General features: G+C 53.4%; 1 protein-coding gene across 1 annotated transcript in view; it reads left to right on the top strand.

Annotated features, from left to right (window-relative positions):
- Window positions 1-24,128, top strand: part of PTH1R (parathyroid hormone 1 receptor) — a 99,682-nt gene that overhangs the window by 58,281 nt on the left and 17,273 nt on the right. The window contains exons 4-8 of the mRNA XM_054171284.1: window positions 2,445-2,563; window positions 11,127-11,221; window positions 13,977-14,163; window positions 15,925-16,078; window positions 23,689-23,749. Of these exons, the coding sequence (XP_054027259.1) occupies window positions 2,445-2,563; window positions 11,127-11,221; window positions 13,977-14,163; window positions 15,925-16,078; window positions 23,689-23,749 (616 nt within the window). The remainder of the gene's footprint in view (window positions 1-2,444; window positions 2,564-11,126; window positions 11,222-13,976; window positions 14,164-15,924; window positions 16,079-23,688; window positions 23,750-24,128) is intronic.

Below are 24,128 nucleotides of genomic sequence, written 5' to 3' on the forward strand. Positions count from 1 at the left end.
TACTGGGTCCAGTTCTGGGCTCTCCACTTCAAGAGAGACAGGGAAGTGCTGGAGAGAGTCCAGCAGAGGCTGGGAAGCTGCTCAGGAGCCTGGAGCAGCTCTGGGAGCAGCAAAGGCTGAGAGCCCTGGGGCTGAGAGCCTGCAGAAGAGCAGCCCCAGAGGGGAGCTGAGCAATGCTCAGCAAGAGCTGAAGGACCCATGGGGGGCAAGAGGCTGGGGCCAGGCTCTGCTCAGTGCTGCCCAGGGACAGCACAAGGGGAAATGAGCCCAGGAGGTTCCACCTGAAGAGGAGGAGAAAGTTGTTTGTTGTGAGGGTGCTGGAGCCCTGTCCCAGGCTGCCCAGAGAGGTTGTGGAGTCTCCTGGTGTGGAGAGCTTCCAACCCCCCCTGGGCATTGTGCTCCTGGGCAAGCTGCTGTGGGTGCCCTGCTTTAGGTGGAGGTTGGACTGGGTGAGCTCCAGAGGTCCTTCCCAACCCAACCACGCTGGGATTCTGTGATTTTCTTTTCATGCTGAAAGGAACTCTCTGGTTTAGCCTGAACAACAAGCAGGGTCCCACCTGCCCCTCCCAGTCTGCACTGGGGCATTCTAAACATCTCTTCCTCACGACTGGGCAGCCCTGCAGCATTGCAAACCTGCATTCATTTGGGGCCACAAAGCTCTGTGGCGCAGCAGAAGCCTTGCAAGGTCCTCCTCCAATTTATATTCTTCCCAAGTTCGTTCATTCCACGCCCTTAATCCCTTGCCCAGACCCCTATGGAGGCTATCTGAGCACCACGCTGGTAAGCAGGAGATGTGAATTCCTCCCCATCTCCCTTCCCCTCAGGCAGCTCATTGCTCGGCTTGCTGGTGGTGCCGGGATGTCTGGGCATGTTTTTAGAAGCAACTGAAGCACACTCACTCCTCAGTGGATGTTCACAGCTGAAGCTTCCCCCCTTCTCCAGCAAAGCTCTGCACCCCTAGGCTGGAACACCAGAGAATTAGGACTGCATGTTCCCAGCAGACCACTGGTGCTGCTTTCAGCAAGCAGGTCATGACTTTCCACCCTGGTTGCACACAGTCTGTCCTGCCTCTTCTCTAAGGGGCTGTGGTTTGAGCCAGCTTAACCCTTGGCTGATGACCTGTCGCAGATGCTCCTCACATTAGAGGCCAGGAGGTCCAGGCAGTCATCCCTTTGTGCTCCAGAACCCAGCATGGCATGGATTGCCACCTCATGGCATGGATTGCCACTGGGCTGCCCAGGGAGGTGGTGGAGTCCCCATCCCTGGAGGTGTTTAGGAAGAGCCTGGATGAGGCACTTGGTGCCATGGTTTAGTTGGTTAGATGATGTTGGGTGATAGGTTGGACTGGATGATCTCAAAGGTCTTTTCCAACCTGGTTAATTCTATTCTATTCTATTCTATTCTATTCTATTCTATTCTATTCTATTCTATTCTATTCTATTCTATTCTATTCTATTCTCATGGCATGGATTGCCACCTCATGGCATGGATTGCCACCTCACTGCTGTGCACTGCCAAAATCAGCTTGGGTGAAGAGGCTTAGATGAAGAGATCTCTGGAAGCTTTCCCTTTGTACTCACAGGACAGAGAGATCTGTTTGTTGGTCATGGAATGGTTTGAGTTGAGAGGGATGTTTAAAGCTCAGCTAGTCCAAGTCCCTTCAGCCAACAAGGACATCTGCATCTAGAGCAGGTTGCTCAGGGCCTCACTGAATGTGACCTGGAACGCTTCCAGGGATGGGGCATCTCCCACCTCTCTGGGCAACCTGGGACAGGGTCTCCACCCTCAAGGTAAACAATTCCTTCCTTATATCCAGTCTGAATCTCCCTTTTGTAGTTGCAAACCATCACCCCTTGTCTTGTTTCAGCAGGCCTTGCTCAACAGTCTGTTCCCAGCTTTCTTCTTGGTCCCTTTAAGTCCTGACAGGCCACCAGAAGGTCTGCCTGGAGCCTTCTCTTCTGTTTTCATCCCTGTTAACTATCATGGGACATTTTACACCCAGCTCATACAAAGATACCCCCAGAGGGGCATCTGGGCATGGAAGCTTTCGTGCAGCAGCTGAATCCCAAGGAGAAGCCTTTCCCTCTTTTCTTTCTTCCTCATCATGAGAAGGATACCCCTCCCAAGATGGACTGACCCTGCAAACAAAGAGCAGCAAAATGGAGACCCCTGTTAGCTTTCACAGGGAGAGAGCAAACTCTGTGCCTTGGGAGGGACTGTGCAAAGCTTCTCTCCTTGGTGTGGAGACTCAAATATCTCAACCTGTGACTGGCTCTCAGGTAGAAAATCGATGGAGCTGTGATGGAGATGGAAGCAGCGTTCTTGCAGCTGAGCTTCAAAGCAGGCAGGAGGCACAGGGCTGATGGAAGCCACCCTTGGAAGAAGTTTCTCTAGCCTTGGCAGGTGCAGTCCTGCTCACTGTGTCTCTGCTCTCTGTCCCACAGGCCATGCTTATCGGCGGTGTGACCTGAACGGCAGCTGGGAGCTGGTGCCGGGCAACAACCGCACCTGGGCGAACTACAGCGAGTGTGCCAAGTTCCTCACCAACGAGACGAGGGAGAGGGTAGGCAACTGCTTCTGTGCATGCAGCACGACCTGCTGGCATCACCCAGAGCTTACCCAAGGGACACTCTCTCATTTGACACCCCTGATGCGCGCTAGTTCGCTGCATCCTCTTGGAGGCTGTGTCTGAGCTCGCTAAAGCCACAGCTTGGTGCTGATGAGGAGCTCCTTGGGTTTGAAGCTGTCCTCAGAGGCAGAAATTTTCCTCAAAGCCTGAAACAGTCCTTAAAGCCTGAAACTGTCCTCCAAACCAGAGAGGGTTCCTCCAGCTGCCATGATCCCACTTGTAAAGAGATCATGGGGACAACTTGCAGCAGGCTTACGAACACAGAGGAGCAGTTGGAGGCTCTTCCATGCCAATCATTTTGCCTCCAGGTTGTAATTGCAGTGCTTATGTCCTTGTCTCTGCTAGGGGCTGGATAGACTGAGCTAAAAGTTGTGCCAGTCCTCTTCTCTAGGTGATTAAGAGAGAGCCTGTTGGATGAGAGGTATAAATGAAGGATCAGAGGTTTCATGTGGCCTGTTCATTGGAGATGGATGGGCACCCAGTCCTTTGCCAGTGGAAGTGAACATGTGAGGGCAGATCTCAGAGGAATTCTGCTGGAGCGACAATTCTGAATCAATGGACACCAGTCCAGCATTAGGAGAGGATTTCCATGCAGGTGGAGAGGGTTTGATGTTCTCCTGGGAATGTGCAAAGGAAGGTGTCCATCCACACATCACAGCTGGGGGCCTTATTCTGACACACATTCAGGTGGTTGGTCAAACAGCAGCTGGTAGGAATGTCCTGCTCCTCCGGGTCTGAGCCTAGCTGGGGCTCTGGAGCAAGACCTCATCTCTGTAGCAGCATTTACCCAGAGAGGTTTTGGAGTCTCCTTCTTGGGAGACTTTCAAGACCCATCTAAGACACCTTCCTCTGTGACTCACCCAAGAGATCCTGCTTTGGCAGGGGAGCTGGACTCAGTGATCTCCAGCTCTGGAGCCCCTAGCACAGGATCCTGCACCTGACAAATAATAACCCCCTGCACCAGCGCAGGCGAGAGGTCACCTGCTGGGAAGCAACTCCAAAGAGAAGGACCTGGGAGTGCTGGTGGACAACAAGTTCCCCATGAGCCAGCAATGTGCCCTTGTGGCCAAGAAGGCCAATGGTGTCCTGGGGTGCATGAGGAAGAGTGTGGCCAGCAGGTCGAGGCAGGTTCTCCTGCCCCTCTACTCCACCCTAGTAAGGCTTCATCTGGGATATTTGGTCCAGTTCTGGGATCCTCAGCTCAAGAGAGCCTGGGAACTACTGGAGAGAGTCCAGTGGAGGCTCTGAAGCAGCTGTGGGGCCTGGAGCATCTCTGTGAGGAGGAAAGGCTGAGAGCCCTGGGGCTGTTGAGCCTGGAGAAGAGCAGCCTGAGGCTTTCAGAGAGCGAGGAAGCCTCTTCTCCTTCACACCCAAGCGTGGCTGTGGGACGCTGGTCTTAATCAACCTTCCTTTGAGGTCTGGTGTTTTGGGGTTTCCTTCAGAGTAAATATGTCAAGAGCTGTCAGAAGGGGGTGGTACTGGCAGGACAGAGACATCTTCTGGAGGCAGAGCTTGCTTTCTATTATTATTTCCCCTCTCTGGGGAGCAGCATCTCTGCGTCACCAGCAGCAGCTGCCTTCAGCCCAGGGTTTGGAAGGAGAGCTGTGGGCCGGCTCTGGGCGAGCAGATGTCACCAGGGGGGTGGATTTTTAAGCAGCCACACGCTACAAAGCGTTAGGGAAAGCCATGTCTGTCTGTGCCTATATATAAACCCCCTGCTCTGCTACCTCTGGAAATAGTCTGGAGCCTATAGATAGCTCCATCCCCACGCCCCAGTCAACGCCCACGGCCGCCCGGGCGCTTGGAGAGGGATCTGTCCACCTCTCGGGGCTAGGGGGCCGATTCTCCCCTTTTAGCCCTGGTGGGGTAATTACCAGGTTGAGCAACACAGAGCAAAGAGAGAAGCCCCAGAGAGATTCTGTGTCTCGTGCTGCCTCTCTTCCCCCACCCCGAGCCACATCGATAGGATGACTGCACGCGGGGCGGCAGGGAAACTGCGTCCCGGCGGCAGCGAAGTGGGACGAGGCCAGCAGAGCCTGGGGAATTACCAGCTCCTAACTGCCCCCTGGGCAAGGGATCTTGGGTTGGCTCCTAAGGCAAAATTAACTGGAGGAGGCTGGATTGACAGCCCCGGAGATAGGGGTCTCCTTTTCAAGCACGAGAGCTGGCAGGCTGCAGCCAGCTACTGAAGATTCAGAGAAGCATTGAATCAGAGAATCAGAGAACCATAGAACTAGAGAATCATCGCCTCAGAGAATCATAAAATCATAGAACCATAGAATCATAGAATTATAGAATCATTGAATCAGAGAATCATAGAATTATAGCATCACAGAATCATAGAATCACAGAATAGTAGGGACTGGAAGGGACCTCCACAGATCATCCAGTCCAACCCCCCTTGCCAAAGCAGGATCACATGGGGCAGGTCAGACATGGATGCATCCAGATGGGTCTTGAATGTTTCCACAGAAGGAGACTCTACAACCCCTCTTGGGCAGCCTGGGAAGGGGCTCCAGCACCCTGACAGCAATGAAGTTTCTCCTCATCTTTAGATGAAGCCTCCCTGGGTTTCAGTTTGTGCCCATGAACCCCTGTCCTGTCACTGGGCACCACTGAAAAGAGCCTGGCCCCTTCTTCTTCACACCCACCCTTCAGATGTTTGTAATAAGATCTCCTCTCAGGCTGCTCTTCTCCAGGCTCAGCAGCCCCAAGCCTCTCAGCCTTTCCTCACCAGAGTCCCTAAATCATCCTTGTAGCCTCCATTAGACTCTCTCTTGTATATCCCCATCCCTCTTGAACTGGGAAGCCCAGTGTTGGAGCCAGTGCTCCAGATGTAGTCTCACTAGGGTGGAGCAGAAGGGTAGGAGAACCTCCCTTGACCTGCTGGCCACACTCTTCTTCATGCACCTCAAGATACCATTGCTCTTCTGGGCTACAAGGGCACATTGCTGTCCCATGGATAACTCCCAGGTCCTTCTCCCTGGGGCTGCTTTCCAGTGGCTCAGCCCCTAGTAGAATCTGATGTAGCAGACCTCTTCACCCAGCCTGTCCTACAGCTGCAATGCAGGAGGGAGAACACTTGGTGGGGCCTCACACCCCCATGCCTGGTGCTCTGATGAAGTTCTGAGTTGTCCTGCAGGGGAGAGCAGTTTTCTTCTGGATTTAGATCAGCACAGCTTCTCTCCCCTTTGGTGGAAGAGGACAAATCAGGAGTCAAACCAAGCCCTGAGCACAGTATGGAAATACAGCAGGCAGCTGCTCTGAGGGTCACACACCTGGAAGATGTCCAAACCACATGGAGAGTGGAATGCAGGGACCCCCACACGAGGGGGGCACATGCAGCCCATGGCTGTCCACGGTGGCTAGGTCTGGTCTGGTTTGATTCTTTCCATACACTTGCTGAGTTCAGGCAGGAGCCACCTCCAGCTCTGCATTGCTTTCCTGTCCTCCCAAAGCCACCAAGCTGCTGTGAAGTTTCTGCCCTGAGGCAAGGCTGGTGGAAAGCTGAGATGCAAAGGGGAACAGAGAGGAAGTCTCCCACCCAGCCGAGGAGGAGGTGGAAAAGGAGCTGTGGTTACAGGTTCAGCAGGCAACACATCTGAAATAGTACTTAGGCTTGGTCTATTGTCAGCCTCTGAGTTATGGCTGGAGGGAGGCTGGGGAGGCAGGGTGAGCTGGGCAGGCTCACTGTGGACAGATCCTTTCACCTGGCTGTACAGAGCAGACGGCTGGGGGCCGGGGGAGCTTTGCAGTCTGTGCCTGGAGAGGATGAGGGAAAAGAAGTGCCTTGCATCATGGAATGGTTTGGGTTGGAAAACACCTTTAAGATCATCAACTCCAACCATTACATAACTCTACCAAGGCTGGGGTCCTGACTACCACATCTCTGAAGCTTTTAAACCCCTCCAGGGATGGGGATTCAACCACCTCCCTGGGGAGCCTGTTCCAGGGCTCGAGAACCCCTCTGGGGAAGAATTTTCTTCTAGTGTCCACTTAAACCTCCCCTGGGGCAGCTTAAGCCCATTTTGTTTCACCCTAAACAAGGCTGTGCAGTGCCTGAGAGCACCACAGAGCCTGACCTAGGGAGGATGCATGGTGCATGACTTGATGGAAAGTCATCTCACCAGCACCAAAACCAACTCAGCCACATCAGAGGGGTTCCATCCTGCCCAACATCCTCCAGGAGCAACCACAACTGGCTCAGCCATGTGAAGGGAAAGCCTCCAGAGCATTCTTCTGTTGGCACATGCCAGAGGCACAGGAGAGCTGTAAGAGTGGAAGAAAGGAAGGATTAGATCCATCCCACACCTTCCCCATCTTTAGGCCACAAAAATGATCAGGGGGCTGGAGCACCTCTCCTGTGAGGCCAGGCTGAGAGAGTTGGGTTTGGTCAGCCTGGAAAAGAGAAGGCTCCAGAGAGACCTTCTGGTGGCCCTTCAGGACTTAAAGGTGGCCTACAGGAAAGGTTGGAAAGGACTCCTCATGCAGGAGGGTAATGATGGGGTGAGGGGTGATGGGTTTAAACTAAAAGAAGGGAGATTTAGATTAGATATTAGGAAGAAATTCTTTACTCTGAGGGTGGTGAAACACTGGAACAGGTTGTCCAAAGCAGCTATGGATGACCCATCCCTGGCAACACACAAAGGCAGGTTGGATGGGGCTTTGGGGCAACCTGAGCTACTGGAAGGTGTCCCTGCTCACTGCAGGGGGGTTGGAACTAGATGGTCTTTAAGGTCCCTTCCAACCCAAGCCATTCTGTGACTCTTTGGTTACACAGAGCCCCCCTTGTTGCAGGATGTAGTAAGTGGTGCACTGTCTTGGGAGCATGGAGACCCAGGCTGTGTCCATGGCTTGGCCATGCATGACCTCTGTGGTTAGTCTGTGAATTATTTAACCTCCATTCATCTCAGCTCCAAAACTGGGCTTCTCAGGCCGTGGAGGTGGCTGTTTCAGCTGGCAGATGACTCAATGTTTTGGTACCTGGATGATCTTTCCTGATTCAGCATTGTGGTTTCCACCAGGCTGGGACCTCCCTCGTGCTAGGAGATGAGTGAGACCTGGAATTGCCTTCAGAGCTTTTACTTTTCCCCCCTGGGTAAGTCCAGGTCTCACCATCCTTGAGGACAAAACACCCTTGGGAACCAGCAAGCACAAGCTGCCCTGTGCAGCCCTTTTGGAGAGCCTCAGCTTTTTGCTCCTGAGGTTTCCCCCCAGTGACCTCAGCACCCCACTCAAAAACTCCCTTTCCCTGAAGCGATCCTCGTGGAGCTGCTGGGAAAGAAGCCTCTCACCTTGGTCTGCAAGCAAGCTCCCCAGCCTGCCTGCCTGCATGTGTGTGTCTTGGCAGTTCTGACTCAATGCCCCTTCAAAAAGAGGCCCTGTGGTTCATCAGAGCAGCTAACCACAGCCTTCCAAGACCTTCTGCCAGCCAATCAGCAAACCCTTCCCAAGGCCATGGCTGCTACAACGCCGACATTGTCCCAGAGGAGCGGGGATCTTTCCGGTTCCCCCTCTCAATGGGGCTCGGGGCTGCTGTTGTTGAAGCCACACAAACTGCCCAGTCCTCAGGGACCCCAAAACTGGAGGAGGTCTCTCATTTCTCCTTCCATTTCCCCTGTGGAGGCAAAAGTGTTTCTCTTTCTTTCCCCCCCTCCTCCAGCTCCAAAAAGGATTCCAGCATGGCAGCCGGAGCAGGCTTGGAAGGGAAGGTGGTTTTTTTGGTGGGGTGATTGGGGTTGGGGGGATTTTTTTGGGGTGGGTTTTTTTACCTTCCCCTGAAGTTCTCAGATCTGCTCACATTGGCTTTTTAGTGCCTGCTGCCTGCACAGACAGAAAAACCTCTCTGGAGACGCACACAGCCACACGTAGATGGCTTCTGGCAAGCTCGCCGCGCGCCCCATGGAAACCACAGAGAAACGTTCCCATATCTGGGGGGATTCTGATGTAATAGGGGCTTGAGGTTTCACATTCCAGGACAGCACTGCTCGCCTCAAATCCAAAAAATCAGAGCTGTCATTCAGAGCCCAGCCTCACCAATGTTATTGCAACCCAGCGGGAGGGACAGGGGAGGAGGGAGCCAGGAGAAAGATGCTGAATTGGGTGGTTTCTTCTGGGTTTATTTCTGATTTCAGATGGTGAAAGGCAGTAGGAGCTAGGAGGGTGCAGGAGTTTTAACCCTTTTCAGGCAGTTACTCACTCAGACTGCTTGCCCCAGCACAGAATCCCAGAATGCCAGCGTAGTTTGGGTTGAAAAGGGCCTCCGGAGCTCACCCAGCCCGACCCCCTGCTGAAGGCTGCACCCACAGCACAGTGCCCAGGAGCACAGTGCCCAGGGGGGGTTGGAAGCTCTCCGCACCAGGAGACTCCACAACCTCTCTGGGCAGCCTGGGACAGGCCTCCAGCACCCTCACAACAAACAACTTTCTCCTCCTGTTCAGGTGGAACCTCCTGGGTTCCAGTTTGTGCTCATTGCCCTTTGTCCTGGGCACTACTGAGCAGAGTCTGGCCCCAGCCTCTTGCCCCCCTCAGGTCCTTTAGCTCTTGCTGAGCATTGCTCAGCTGCCCTCTGGGGCTGCTCTGCTGCAGGCTCTCAGCCCCAGAGCTCTCAGCCTTTGCTCCTCCCAGAGCTGCTCCAGGCTCCTCAGCAGGTTCCCAGCCTCTGCTGGACTCTCTCCAGCAGTTCTCCGTCTCCCTTGAGCTGGGAAGCCCAGAACTGGACCCAGTTCTCCATCTGTAGCCTAACCAGGGCAGAGTAGAGGAGCAGGAGAACCTCCCTCAAGCTGCTGGCCACAGTCCTCTTCATGGCCCCCCCAGGAGACCATTTGCCTTCTTGGCTACAAGGGCACATTGCTGGCTCATGGGCAGCCTATTGCCCACCAGCACTCTCAGGTCCTTCTCTTTGGAGCTGCTTTCCAGCTGGTCAGCCTCTCACCTGTGCTGGTGAACAGAGAGAGAGAGAAAATGATCTCAACACTTAATGGAAAGCTCTGGGTTTCTGAGCCCAACTGTGAAGCACTGAGGGCCAAGAGAACTAAACCCTACGACAGGATTAATTACTTTGAGCTCTCCTGTGACAGGCCCTTTTCCAGTGGGACTTTGGCAAGCTCCAGTTGTGTCTGGGTTGGATAACCACAGTCACAGCCTGCTTCTGATTTTTCTGAAGGAAAAATAAATGCAGGTGATTTTTTTTTCCCCTCCTATCCCCCAGCCAAAGTACATTCTCCCCCTGTGTTCTGGGGGGGGAGGCTTGACACCCCAGCAGCCTGGCCATCAGTCACTCAGCAATGCTATGGCAGAGCCTTATGGCTCAGCTTTACTGCTTCCAGCAAAGAAAAAGTCCCAGGCCAGTGGGCATTTTGTTCCAGCAGAAGCTGCCAGGTGGTCTCTGGATTTGCCTGAGAGTTTGTAAAGCTCTTTGGGGTTCCTTTGGGGTGGAAATGCTGCAGAGCTCAGTATCACAGTATCACCAAGGTTGGAAGAGACCTCGAGGATCACCGAGTCCAACCTGTCACCACAGACCTCATGACTAGACCATGGCACCTCAGTAGGTATGGGATGAACCCAGCTCCATCCCTAGAGCCATTAGGGATTCCTAGCTCCCCTCAACCCTTAGGAACAATGGACATCACCTTCCAAGCTGCTCCTACAACAAATGTGAGAGGAGACCTTAGGCATGCTTATCAACCTCTGCAGGGTGGGTGTCCAAAAGAAGGGGCCAGGCTCCTGTCAGTGGAGTCCTGTGACAGGACGAGGGGCAACAGACACCAGCTGAGCACAGGGACTTCCACCTCACCATGAGGAGAAGATTCTTTACTGTTAGGATGCTGGAGCCTTGGAGCAGGCTGCCCAGAGAGGTTGTGGAGTCTTCTTCTCCAGACACTTTCACAGGATCCCAGGATGTCAGGGGTTGGAAGGGACCTCTGGAGATCTTCCAGTCCCCTGCCAGAGCAGGAGCAGAGAATCCAGCACAGGTCACACAGGAACACACCCAGACAGGGCTGGGAAGGCTCCAGAGCAGGAGACTCCACAGCCTCTCTGGGCAGCCTGCTGCAGGGCTCTGGAAGCCTCACAGGGAAGAAGTTTTCCCTCACATCGAGGTGGAACCTCCTGTGCTGCACTTTCCATCCGTTGCTCCTTGTCCTATCCCAGGGTGCAGCTGAGCAGAGCCTGTCCCCTCTCCTGACCCCTAGCCCTCAGCTATTTATAAGCACTCATTAAACCCCCTCTCAGCCTTCTCCTCTCCAGCCTAAAAAGCTCATCTGGATGCGTTCCTGGGTGCCCTGCCCTGGGTGACCCTGCCCTGGCAGGGAGATTTGGACCGGACGACCTCTGAAGGTCCCTTCCACCCCCTCCCATTCTCTGATTCCATGCTTTCCCAGGGTTCCCCAAGGCTCCCCAAGGTTTCCCAGGTCTCCAGCAGGTTTGACAGCCCAGCTGCCTGCGCTGCAGGACACGTCCTAACGTGACCTTATTTTCTCCACCATCTCTACTGCAGGAGGTCTTTGATCGCCTCTATTTGATTTATACTGTTGGATACTCCATCTCCCTGGGATCCCTCACAGTTGCTGTCCTTATCCTGGGATACTTCAGGTAGGCGGCTCTGCTTCATACCTAAGGGAGTTGTCACCAGGCTGGGAAGGCCTTGGGGCTCTCCTCAGCATTCCTGGAGTGGGATGAGCTGCTCCTGCAGGTCACAGGAGGCTGCAGCTGTGCTTTGGGCTGTGGTAGTGTCACTTAGGGTCAGCCTTCTCAGGACATGGGGGGGTGGGATGCTTCAACTCCTTCTCCTTGCCTGCCAGAGAGTTTTCTGGAGCCTCTTTGTAGCAAGTGGGCAGAGAGGTGTCTCCAAGGAGAGTTTGGTCTGCCTTGGAAGACTGTCTAGGGATTGCTGTCCATGTCACACCTTAGATTTAGGTGGCTGGTTTTTGTGACAGCTGAGGTTTCATCAGGGAAATTCCACTCTAAACCCAAATATTCACTAAGGATAGACCAGTGCAGGGGACCTCAGCCATGGAAAAGTGCCAGACTGACTCCTCCAGTCTCCCCCACCTGGTGATCCAGGTCCCTGAGGCTGGAGCTAGGTGAGGCTTGGTCTCTTCTCCCAGGGAAGAAGTGGTAGGAGAAGAGGGAAGGACCTCAAGTTTCCCCAGGGCAGGTTTAGCTTGGTCATTAGAAGGAACTTCTGTACTGAAAGGGTTCTCAACCACTGCAAGAGGCTGCCCAGGGGGGTGGTTGAATCCCCATCCCTGAAGGGGTTTATAAGATACAGGGATGTGGTGATGGGGGACATGGTTTAGCCCCAGATTTGGTGGAGTCAGATCATTGTTTCTTGGAATGGATGATCTTAAAGGCCCTTTCCAGCCAAAACAGTTCTATGATTCCATGATTCTATGGTGCTGGGTCTAACCCATCCACTTCTCACCCATCCAGCTTTTCCCTCTAAAAGGGCCTCAAAGCACTTTACAATCAGCATCTGTGGGGTGGTTGCTGCCATGGCAGGGGGTGCAGCCTTCAACATGACCAAGCAAAGGTTAATGCCTCAGAGAAGACATCCCAGGGCACTACAGTTACTTCTATAGTTGCTGCTAACTCTGGAGTGGACACAAAGATGAGAAGATCGTGGGAAGCTCAGCAAGGTTTTAGTGGCCACAGTTCTGTAGCCCTTCAATGGGAACTCTAAATGAAGGGTTTGACTCTCAGACTTGTTGGGGGCATGGATTTAAGCACAAGAGGGACACACACAAGGCACACACTTGGGTTCCATTTGGCACCATGCAGGAATCCAGCCTTTGGTCTGTCTTGGACACGCCTGTCTGCTGGGCACTCACTGATCATGCACTGAACATCAGAGATCTGCTCATGGTGCACACACAGCACTCAGAGATGCCCACCCCATGCATGCACTGTGGAGATGGTGGCTGGCTTACTCCAAACCAGATCAGAGAATCATGGAATGGTTTGGGTGGGAAGGGACCTTTAAAGCTCACCCAGTCCAAGCCCCTGCAGCCAGCAGGGACAGCTGCAACCAGAGCAGGTTGCTCACAGCCTGACCTGCAGTGGTTCCAGGGAGGGGGCAGCTCTCACCTCTCTGGGCAGCCTGGGACAGAGGCTAGCCACCTGATGCTGATCCTGATGTTCACCAGATGTGCAGAGACAGCACATGGACTTCATATTGAATGCAGCTCTCAGTGCCTCCAGATGCCAGTGCTGCACACACAGTGCCCTGTTTGGGCAAACTCATCAGCCTGGAGAAGAAAAGGCTCCAAAGAGACCTTCTGGTGGCCTTTCAGTGCTTCAAGGGGACCATCAGAAAGCTGGGAGCAGGGGTTTGAGCAGGGCCTGTTGTGACAGGACAAGGGCTGATGGTTTGAACTGAAAGAGGGAGATTTTTGGTCTTTCACCCTGAGGGTGGTGAGAGCCTGGCCCGGGCTGCCCAGAGAGCTGGGAGCTGCCCCATCCCTGGCACCACCCCAGGTCAGGTTGTTTGGGGCTCTGAGCAACCTGCTCTGGTTGCAGCTGTCCCTGCTGATTTCAGGGGGGTTGAACAGCTTCAAATGTCCCTTCCAACCCAAACCATTCCACACTGCACTCCAGAGCTGCACACCCTGGGCAGGGCCTCCACGGTGCATCTCCTCCTCCATCTGTGTGTGCACCACACAAGCACCAGCTGCCAGGTGTAGACTCACTGCCCAACAGCTGCAGGAAGAGAATGGAATGGAATGGAATGGAATGGAATGGAATGGAATGGAATGGAATGGAATGGAATGGAATGGAATAGAATAGAATAGAATAGAATAGAATAGAATAGAATAGAATAGAATAGAATAGAATAGAATAGAATAGAATAGAATAGAACAGAACAGAACAGAACTGAAAAGACCTTTAAGATCATCCAGTCCAACCTATCATGCTCACCACCCCATGCCCCATGCAAAATCCATTCCCATTAAGCTTTTCCAGTCAGAATTGGAAGTGTTTAAATGAGTGGCAGGCACAGCATTGCCCTGACAGAATCACAGCATCACAGCAACACTCAGCCTCAGGATCACCAAGTCCAACCCAGAACCCTGCTCTACAAGGGTCACCCCTAAACCATAGCCCCAAGCACCACATCCAAACCACCTTGAAACACAGCCAGAGCTGGTGACTCCACCACCTGCCTGGGCAGCACATTCCAATCCCTGACCACTCTGGCTGGGAAGTTTTTTCCCCCCTAATGTCCAGCCTAAACCTACCCAGTGGAATAATGCTGGTGAGAGGAGCTGGGGTGCTTCAGAAGGGTGAGCCTGACCTGGTCCAACAGATGAGTTAAACTACTCCAATCCTTCTCTGTCTTCTCCTGCAGACGTTTGCACTGCACTAGAAACTACATCCACATGCACCTGTTTGTCTCCTTCATGCTGAGGGCTGTGAGCATCTTCGTGAAGGATGCAGTCTTGTACTCTGCGTCAGCTCTGGAGGAGATGGAAAGGTTCTCAGAGGAAGACTTGAAATCCATCACTGAAGCACCTCCAGCAGACAAATCACATTTTGTGAGTACCATCTGAGAAGGGACAACAGAAGAACCTTGTTCATTTTTAGTGTGGAGAGGAGAAGGCTGAGAGGGGATCTGACCAATGTCTATCAATAGCTGAGGGCTGGGGGTCAGGAGAGAGGGGACAGGCTCTGCTCAGCTGCACCCTAGGATAGGACAAGGGGCAGTGGATATCAACTCCAGCACAGGAGGTTCCACCCCAACAGGAGGAGGAACTTCTTCCCTGTGAGGCTCACAGAGCCCTGGAGCAGGCTGCCCAGAGAGGTGGTGGAGCCTTTCCATCCCCATCTGGATGTGTTCCTGTGTGACCTGTGCTGGATTCTATGCTCTTGCTCCGGCAGGGGGCTTGGACTCAATGATCTCCAGAGGTCCCTTCCAACCCCTGGCATCCTGTGATCTGTGATCATGTGAAAAGGGAGAGTTCATCTGCAAAAGCAATGTCTACCAGGGAGACACCTTCACTCAGTGCAGCTCCCTCAGGTTCCAGCTCTGAGTCAGTATGGTCGACTCATCCAGACAAGATTACAATGAGCCACATCCTGAAATAAAAACTGATGGTGAAGTTCTCTCCAAAAGTACTTTGTTGTGGTTTATCCTTCCCCTGCATGGAAAGCTCTCATGGCAATGTGTGAGGGTAGATGGTGATTTTATTTTGCAGACACCAGTCTGGGGAAGAGGAGGCTTAGGAGAGACTTAGGAGAGGCTTCCTTGTTCTCTGCAATACCTGAAAGGAGGTTGTAGTGAGGCAGGTGTTGGCCTCTCCTCCCTAGTGTCAAGTGTCAGAATGAAAGGAAATGGCCTCAAATTGCACCAGGGGAGGTTTAGGTTGCACATTAGGAACTCTTTCTTCCCTGAAAGAATGGTCAGGGCTGTGGAACAGGCTGTCCAGGCAGGTGGTGGAGTCCCCATCCCTGGAGGTGTTCAACAAACCTGTGGCCACGGCCCTTTGGGACATGGTTTACTGGCCATGGTGGTGTTGGCTTGCTGATTGGACTTGGAGATCTTAGAAGCCTTTTCCCACCAAAGCAGTTCTATGATTCTGTGATTCTGTGGGTGGCCCTTTTCAACTCATCCTCTTTTTTTTACCCCTGTTTTACTTCATTCTGTCTGTAAAGGAGAATGGGTGGAAATGTGTCCATCCATATCTGCTCCATCCCCATGTGTATGAGACACTGGAACAGGTTGCCTGGAGAAGCTGTTCAGGTCCCTACCCTAGAAGTATCCAAGGCCAAGCTGGACAGGGCCCTGAGCAACCTGCTCTAGTGGGAGGTGTCCCTGCCCATGGCAGGGGGGTTGGAACTGGACCATCTTTAAAGTCCCTTCCAACTCAAACCATTCCATGCTCCTATGCCCTGTGTACAACCTGTGCATTTCCATGTTCAGTGGCAAAGGGGGAGCATAAAAGGCTGTGCCACCATAAAAGGATCTCATTTTAGTTCTCTGTTACTGACATTTAGAATCACCTTGCTTGGAAGAGACCTTTAAGATCATCAAGTCCAACCATTAACCCAGCACTGCCTGCTCACCACAAAGCCAGGCCCCTCAGCACCAGCTTTCATCTCTTCTGTTCTCCCACTGATTTTTTTCCCCTCCCTTGTAAAAGCCCTGTTAAAAAAAAACCATAATGATGATGATCTGATTAATTTTTCCCTTTCCCCATCCTCTTATCCAGCCCATCTTGGCCAAAGTTGCCTTTCTGCAGAGCAACAGTGTTGAAGCATGTTCCTGCTGTAACCTCTTCCTTCTGTGGTCCTTGCAGGTGGGCTGTAAAGTAGCAGTCACCTTCTTCCTCTACTTCCTGGCAACCAATTACTACTGGATCCTGGTGGAAGGGCTCTATCTCCACAGCCTCATCTTCATGGCATTTTTCTCAGAGAAGAAGTATCTTTGGGGATTCACGTTATTTGGCTGGGGTAAGTCATGGTTGCTTCTTCCAGGTCACCTGGAAGGAGCCTGCTGGAATCAGAGAGTCATAGAATTGTTAGGCTTGGAAGGGGCCTCAAGGACCATCCAGTTGGAGGCAGTCTTTGAAGCAGATAGTGCATGACCACGAACAGAGAAGAGGGCACAGAGGCAGGGTGAGCATCAGAGAGCAGTGACTCTCACAGGGGCCTGGCAGTTCTCTTGGGAGGCCTTTATGCTTTCTGAAGTGTGGTATTTGCACTTCCAGGATCTCTGGGAGGATCAGGTCAGGCTTGGAGAGGCAACACCTCTTGCCATCCTTGCAAGCCAGCAGAGGTGTGCCTGTGGCAGCTGATTTTGGTGCACCCTCTGGAGCCAGCTCCCCAGATGTGTACTCTGCTGGGTAGGGCAGAGTAGAGTGGGAGAAGAACCTCTCTCAGTCAGCTGGCCACACTCTTCTTCATGCAGCCCTCCTGTTCAGATGGAACCTTCTGGGTTCTAGTTTGTGGCTGTTGTCTCTTGTCCTGTTGCTGGGCACCACCAAAAAGAGTCTGGCCCCATCCCCTTGCCATCCACCCTTCAGGTGCTGCTCAGCATTGTCACCTCTTTTCAAAACCCAATGAAGAAAACAAGTCCAAAGAACTCCCCAAGGCCAGAGAACTCCCTACCCATCCCCTTCCAAACCTTGTTTAATATTCTCCTCAGAAAAGGACATTAAACTGTGCAGAGAAGACTTAAAGAGGCAATTCCCCAGAGCAAGTGCTGGATGAGAGGGGAAGCAGCTGGAAAGTAATGCCAGATGTTGAAGGAGAAAAACCAACTTGATGCTGCTCCTGAGGCGGCCAAAGCAAAACACTCCAGCAGCCATGGGTTCCTCTCATTAATTCTTCCAACCAGGGCCAGAACATAATCATTTTATCAGAGCCACCCACCACAAAGCTGAAGTCACACCTGTCACAACAGCCATCACCTCTCCTCCCCTCCAAAAGCTTCAGGCTGCTCAATTGAAATTCCTCTGGAATGAGAACATAGGAACCCTCCAGTTGCATTTGTTTCTTGGCTTTGTTTTCATTAGCATGAGAATGTCCTCACAGAGAGAGAGAGCAGCACAGATGGATTGTTTGGATAGCTTTTGGGCACGGGGAAGGACAATCCCAATCCAAGACCCTCTGGAGGTAGTGGAAAAACTCCAGTTCCCTGCAGTGGGCACTGGATCCTGCCCATCCCACAGCCAGGAGTGGGTGATGAATACTGATGGTGTCCCACACAGGTAGACAAAAGGCAGGTCTGCCCCAAAATCTGAGTCATTTATCCTGCCTGGAAGTTTCCAAGGGGAGCAAAAGCCACCCCTGCAGCATCTTATTTCCAGTCTGCTGAAGAAAGCAGCACACAGAGTTGCACTTCGATGTCAGACCCAAAGATTTCAATCCACATCCTCACTGGCACAAGGCAGCAAAGCTCCAGCAAGGTCTGCAGCACTCTTCTTGCAAGGAAAGACATTGGTGACAGAAAGGACCTTGGCCCTCCCCAGCACCCAACACAAATGAAGGAGTGAAGGTGACACTATGGGCAAAGAGCAATTCACCAGCAGACTTCCAGCTCCTGCAAGACCTGCAGCTAGAAAAAACAAAGCCCAAGCTGTTTCATACAGCTAGGAAAACCCCAAGCTGGATCCATGAGCATTTTCCCTTCGCACCCTGTTGGCTGGACAGCAGCAGTGGCTTTCAGCTATGGTGCAACTGGAGGCTGCAGGGTGCCCTGGAAAAGTCAGAGTCAAACAATCAGGGAAAGGTTTGAATTGGAAGGGACCTTTCAAGCTCATCCACTCCAATCCCCTGCAGCCAGCAGGGAGAGCTGCAGCCAGAGCAGGCTGCTGACAGCCCCAGCCAGCCTGAGCTGCACTGGTGCCAGGCAGGGGGCAGCTCCCAGCTCTCTGGGCAGCCTGGCACAGGCTCTCACCACCCTCAGCATAAACAATTTTCTCCTTCTCCCCAATCTGAATCTCTCTCTCTCAGCTCAAGCCACCACCCCTTGTCCTGTCACAGCAGAACCTGCTCAAAACTCTGTCCCCAGCTCTCTGCTCAGCCCTTGAAGCACTGAAGGCCTCCAGAAGCTCTCCCTGCAGCCTTCTCCTCTCCATGCTGCCCAAGCCCAACTCTCTCAGCCTGGCCTCCCAGCAGAGGGCTTCCAGCCCTGCCAGCACTGCTGTGTGCTCCTCTGGCCACCACTCCAACAAGTCCATGTCCTCCTGGACATGACTAGATGAATGTGCTCCTTAGAGGTGCCGAAGCCAAGCAGAAGCCATCCTTGCCAGAAAATGTTTGGACTGAACAGGAGGTTAATTTAATTCGATATGAGGAAGCTCAGCAGAGAAGGGCCTGGGAAAACAGATGCATTGTTCCTCTGAGAGGTTTTCAAACAGCAGGGAACCCAGGCCATGTTTCTCCAGACCTACATAAGGCCTTTATTCATAAGCTTTCTTCTAGCTGCCACCTTGCAGCCGCCCCTCTCACTCACAGCTTTGACACAGGCATTATTTTTCCAACTGCTTTGAGACATCTACACAGCACACACCAAAAACAAGTGACAGAGGAGAAGAGGGGCTTGGGGTGGCCACCACAGAATCCCAGCCTGAGGATGAGGTGTTGTCATGGACTTAACAAGATGAATCATCACATGGCCTTTGCCTTTCCTCTGGCACTGTTTCATAGACACATAACCTGGGTGACTGATACCTGCTCCAGCCAGCTCACAGAACCTCAGGCTCCCAGCATCCCAGCATGGAGGGGTTGGAAGGGACCTCTGGAGCTCATTCAGTCCAATCCCCCTGCTAAAGCAGGGCACCCACAGCAGCTTGCCCAGGAGCACAATTCCCAGGGGGGGTTGGAATCTCTCCACACAAGGAGACTCTACAACCTCTCTGGGCAGCCCTGGGACAGGGCTCCAGCACCCTCACAACAAACAACTTCCTCCTCCTGTTCAGGTGGAACCTCCTGGGGTCCAGTTTGTGTTCATTGCCCCTTGTGCTGTCCCTGGGCAGCACTGAGCAGAGCCTGGCCCCAGCCTCTTGCCCCCCATGCTCCCTTTAGCTCTTGCTGAGCATTGCTCAGCTCCCCTCTGGGGCTGTTCTTCTGCAGGCTCTCAGGCCCAAGGCTCTCAGCCTTTGCTCCTCAGCATCTTTGGAGCCCCCACTGGACTCTATCCAGTAGTTCCCTGTCCCCTGAACTGGAGAGCCCAGTGCTGGAGAGACGTTTCCCCTCCTCTTCAGGTGGAACTTCCCGGGCTCCAGCTTGTCTCTGTTGCCCTGTTTCCTGTTGCTGGTCACAGTTAAGAAGTGCCTGGCCCCATGACTTTGCCCAGGTTGAGGTTTCCTCAGCTTTTTTTTTGCAGCTGATGGGGAGATTCCTGACTTTATAGCACCTGCATTGTACACACTGTGTGTATGGACTGGAAACGCACAGCGCATACAATGTGGATTCTGTAGAAGTCGCTCACAGCATCGCTGCCCAGCTCTGTACCCACACGCAAGGTGGGGGACATGCTTCCCCCCCAGCCTCACCTACCTCTGCCTGTGCTCACAGGAGGTCACAGGGGGTTTGGAGACTCCTTTTGCTTTCCCTGCTGGGCTAACTTCCCTGCTCGGGTTGGAAAAGACCTTTGAGATCATCCAGTCCAACCTACCCCCCAACACCATCTGATCAAATCAACCATGGCACCAAGGGCCTCAGCCAGGCTCTTCCTAAACACCTCCAGGGATGGGGACTCCACCACCTCCCTGGGCAGCACATCCCCATGGCCAATCTCTCTTGTTGGGAAGAACTTCTTCCTAACATCCAGCCTGAACCTCCCCTGGCACAGCTTGAGACTGTGTCCTCTCCTTCTGTCACTGCTTGTCTGGGAGACCAACCCCCACCTGGCTACAACCTCCCTTCAGGGAGTTGGAGAGAGCAAGAAGGTCTCCCCTGAGCCTCCTCTTCTGCAGGCTAAGCAACCCCAGCTCCCTCAGCCTCTCCTCCCAGGGCTGTGCTCCAGACCCCTCCCCAGCTTTGCTGCCCCTTCTCTCAGCAGCAATGCTGCTGCCAGGAGCTGACTCTGTGTGTTCTGTAGAACATAGGAAGGATCTTTCTCCTCTGCTTGCCTGAAAGGAGTGAGGCAGCAGTGCAGGGGACACAATAAATCCACACATTGGGGTTTTTTCTAGGTGCAGTGATTTAAGGCTGCAAAGTTTATTGTTGCTAGGAACCTCGAGCACAGCACAGGGGCAGAATGAATGGGAACAGTGTCTCTGCTGCAGGGCAGGACAGGCTAGAGGGGAACAAGGACGTGGCAAACACCTTCAAACCTCTCAAACAATCTGTCTTTCAAACTTGGAGGTCACAATAGTGAGTCCTTTAACCCAAAGGGGCCAATCAGAATGCTGGGGACAGGCTTCTGAGCAGGGCCTGGCGTGACAGGACAAAGGTTTGAACTGAAAGGAGGAGATTCAAACTGGAGAGAAGGAAGAGACTGATTGATTGATTTTACCAAGAGGGTATTGAGAGCCTGTCCCAGGCTGCCCAGAGAGCTGGGAGCTGCTCCATGCCTGGCACCAGTGCAGCTCAGGTTGGTTGGAGCTCTGAGCAACCTGCTCTGGTTGCAGCTGTCCCTGCTGGCTGCAGGGATTTGGACTGGATGTGCTTGAAAGATCCCTTCCCACCCAAACCAGTCTGTGATCCTTTGCTTCTGTGATTCCACGGTTTCATGAGTCTGTGAATCCATGATTCTATGATTCCATGGCTCCAGGGCTCTGTGAGTCTATGCCTGTATGACTCTATGATTCTGTGGATATCTACCACCTTCACAGGCAAGGCAGCAGCCTCATCTGCCTCTCAGCATCAGCACTGCCTCAGGTGATCCAAACTGGAACATCACCACCACCAGCAGCACATTTGGATGCATTCAAACCTTTTCTAGCTGGCTCAGTAGCCCAGAGCTCATGTGTGGTTTTCACTGAGAGACACTGGTGAGACACTGGAGCAGCTTGGCCAGGGAGGTCATGGATACCCCTTCCCTGGAGGTGTTCTCCAGGCTAGAGAAGTCTTTGAGTGACCTGAGCTAGTGGAAGGTATCCCTGGTTGGATCGAGATGATCACAGGTTCACAAGGGTTGGAAGGGACCTCCAGAGATCACCAACTCCAACACCCCCCTGCCAGAGCAGGAGCATAGAGTCCAGCACAGGTCACACAGGAACACATCCAGACAGGGATGGAAAGGCTCCAGAGAAGGAGACTGCACAACCTCTCTGGGCAGCCTGCTCCAGGGCTCTGGGAGCCTCCCAGTGAAGAAGCTCCTCCTCATGTTGAGATGGAACCTCCTGTGCTCCTTGGAAAGGAGCCTCCATTGCCCCTTGTCCTATCCCAGGGGTGCTCTTCAAGCTCCCTTCCAACCCAAACCATTCTGTGATCCTATGGATCAACAATGAGCAGCAAATGGATGATGCTGAGATATTGATGAGCCACCACCTCTGGGCTACTGATGAGCCACCACCTCTGGGATACTGATGAACTACCACCTCTGGGGTATTGATGAGCCACCACCTCTGGGCCATTGATGAGCCACCACCTCTGGGTTATTGATGAGCCACCACCTCTGGGATACTGATGAGCTACCACCTCTGGGGTATTGATGAGCCACCACCTCTGGGCCATTGATGAGCCACCACCTCTGGGATACTGATGAGCCACCACCTCTGGGCTACTGATGAACTACCACCTCTGGGGTATTGATGAGCCACCTCTGGGGTATTGATGAGCCACCACCTCTGGGTTATTGATGAGCCACCACCTCTGGGCTATTGATGAGCCACCACCTCTGGGCTTCTGATGTGCCACCACCTCTGGGCTTCTGATGTGCCACCACCTCTGGGCTATTGATGAGCCACCACCTCTGGGTTATTGATGAGCCACCACCTCTGGGCTATTGATGAGCCACCACCTCTGGGCCATTGATGAGCCACCACCTCTGGACCATTGATGAGCCACCACCTCCCCCCAAGCCCTCACCCTCTCCACACTGAAGGGTGTAAATGGGTTAACTCTTTTCTTGCCCCCAGCCCGCGGGCCGGCAGGGGCTCGCCGCGCAGGGGGCATTCCTCACAAGCACATCTTTGTAGGCGCTGCCGGCGCTCAGTGAGGCTCTGTCTTTAATTATTTATGCTTTCTTAGATTACCGTGGCGTTTTAAAGCTTCCAACCCAAGATAAGAGCCCCGTTGTCCCACCTAGGCACGCAGCAGGCGTCCCTGCTCCGCGCACCCCCCCTCCCCCCGCCAGCCCCAGGCAAGCGCCCGTGGTCAGGAAAACCTTTAAGCACCCTAATGAGACTTAAGTGCATGCTGAAAGTTAAGCGTCTGCCTCCGCGCCCAGCCCCGGCCGGCTTCCACTGCGAACAGCCTATTTACAGTCCCTGGTGATAAATGTCCCTTTTATTTATGTTCTTATTTAATTATTTAAGGGGTTTTTTTTCCACCCTCTCCCCACCTCCCCCCCCCCCCCCCCCCCCCAGCACCTGAAAGAGTTTATTCTGCTTGAATTTGTGGAAGCTACTGTGGGTTTGATCCTGCCTTTTGAAAGGGAAGCCAGCTGGGGGGGGGACTTGGTTGTACAAATAAAGCAGAACTCGGCCCTCCAACAAAAGTTAACCGAAGGGCTGCTGGGTGCTGGGTGGTGCTGCTGCTTTGCAGGGGGTGGGGGAAGGATGATGCTCGGGGGGACTGGGCTGGAAGAAGGATGGTTGGCAGGGGAGGGAACCTCTGGAGAGAGGATTTTCCTGCAACCATCATCCTGTGGCCAGCTTGGTGTCCATAGTATCATAGCATCAGTCAGGGCTGGAAGGGGCCACAAAGATCATCTAGTTCCAACCCCCCTGCCCATGGCAGGGACACCCCACACTACATCAGGCTGGCCAGAGGGCAGATGTTCAAGAGGGACAGGGAGATACTAGAGACTAGCAGAAGAATGGATGGAGAGGAGCATCTGCCTGATGAGGAAAGACCTGGGGCTGCTTAGTCTGGAGAAGAGCAGCCTGAGAGGAGATCTTATCAATGTTTAGAACTATCTGAAGGGTGAGCAGCCTGGGACAGGCCTCCAGCACCCTCACAACAACCAACTTTCTCCTCCTGTTCTTCAGATGGAACCTCCTGGGCTCCAGTTTGTGCCCTCTGCCCCTTGTCCTGGGCGCCACTGAGCAGAGCCTGGCCCCAGCCTCTTGCCCCCCAGGCTCCCTTCAGCTCTTGCTGAGCATTGCTCAGCTGCCCTCTGGGGCTGCTCCTCTGCAGGCTCTCAGCCCCAGGGCTCTCAGCCTTTGCTCCCCACAGAGCTGCTCCAGGCCCCTCAGCATCTTTGCAGCCTCTGCTGGCCTCTCTGCAGCAGTTCTCTGCTTCTCCTGACCTGAGGATCCCAGATTGATGCTTGGACATTTAGATAATCCATTAAAACAAACACACAAATCATTTGTCATTTAAAATCGGGCCTGAATACCTAGCAACTGCCTCTTCCACCTTCTTCCAGCCCACTCCAGCTGGGCTGACGGCAGCAGAAGCCTCTGGCCAGCTCCTCAGCCCGTCTGACCTGTGTTTCTTTGCAGGACTCCCTGCTGTGTTTGTTACAGCATGGGCCAGCGTGAGAGCCACTCTAGCCGACACAGAGTAAGTCACCTCGGATTCCCTCTCCTTCCCCTGCTCTGTGATGCTTCTGTGGGGCTTGGGGTAGTGGTGGCTTTGTGGGGCAGCCAAAAGCCAAACAGGAACCCTGCAAAGCCAGCAGTGGTCTCTGCCATGATGTTAGCAAGCTTCTGGAGGGGATGTGTGGCAGGGAGGGATGAGGTGGTTGCCTCTTTCCCAGACACTGAGGTGCTGGAGCATGTCCACAAAAGGGCAATGAAGCTGATGAAGGGTCCAGAGCTGGTGAAGCATCTTGTGAGAAGCAGCTGAGGGACCTGAGTTTGCTCAGTGTGGAGAAAAGGAGGCTGAGGAGACCTTGCTCTCTGCAAGGTGGTCTCTTCTCCTAAGGAGCAAGAGACAGGAC

Source organism: Dryobates pubescens, chromosome 21 (assembly GCF_014839835.1).
Source record: "Dryobates pubescens isolate bDryPub1 chromosome 21, bDryPub1.pri, whole genome shotgun sequence".
NCBI classification, from domain to species: domain Eukaryota; kingdom Metazoa; phylum Chordata; class Aves; order Piciformes; family Picidae; genus Dryobates; species Dryobates pubescens.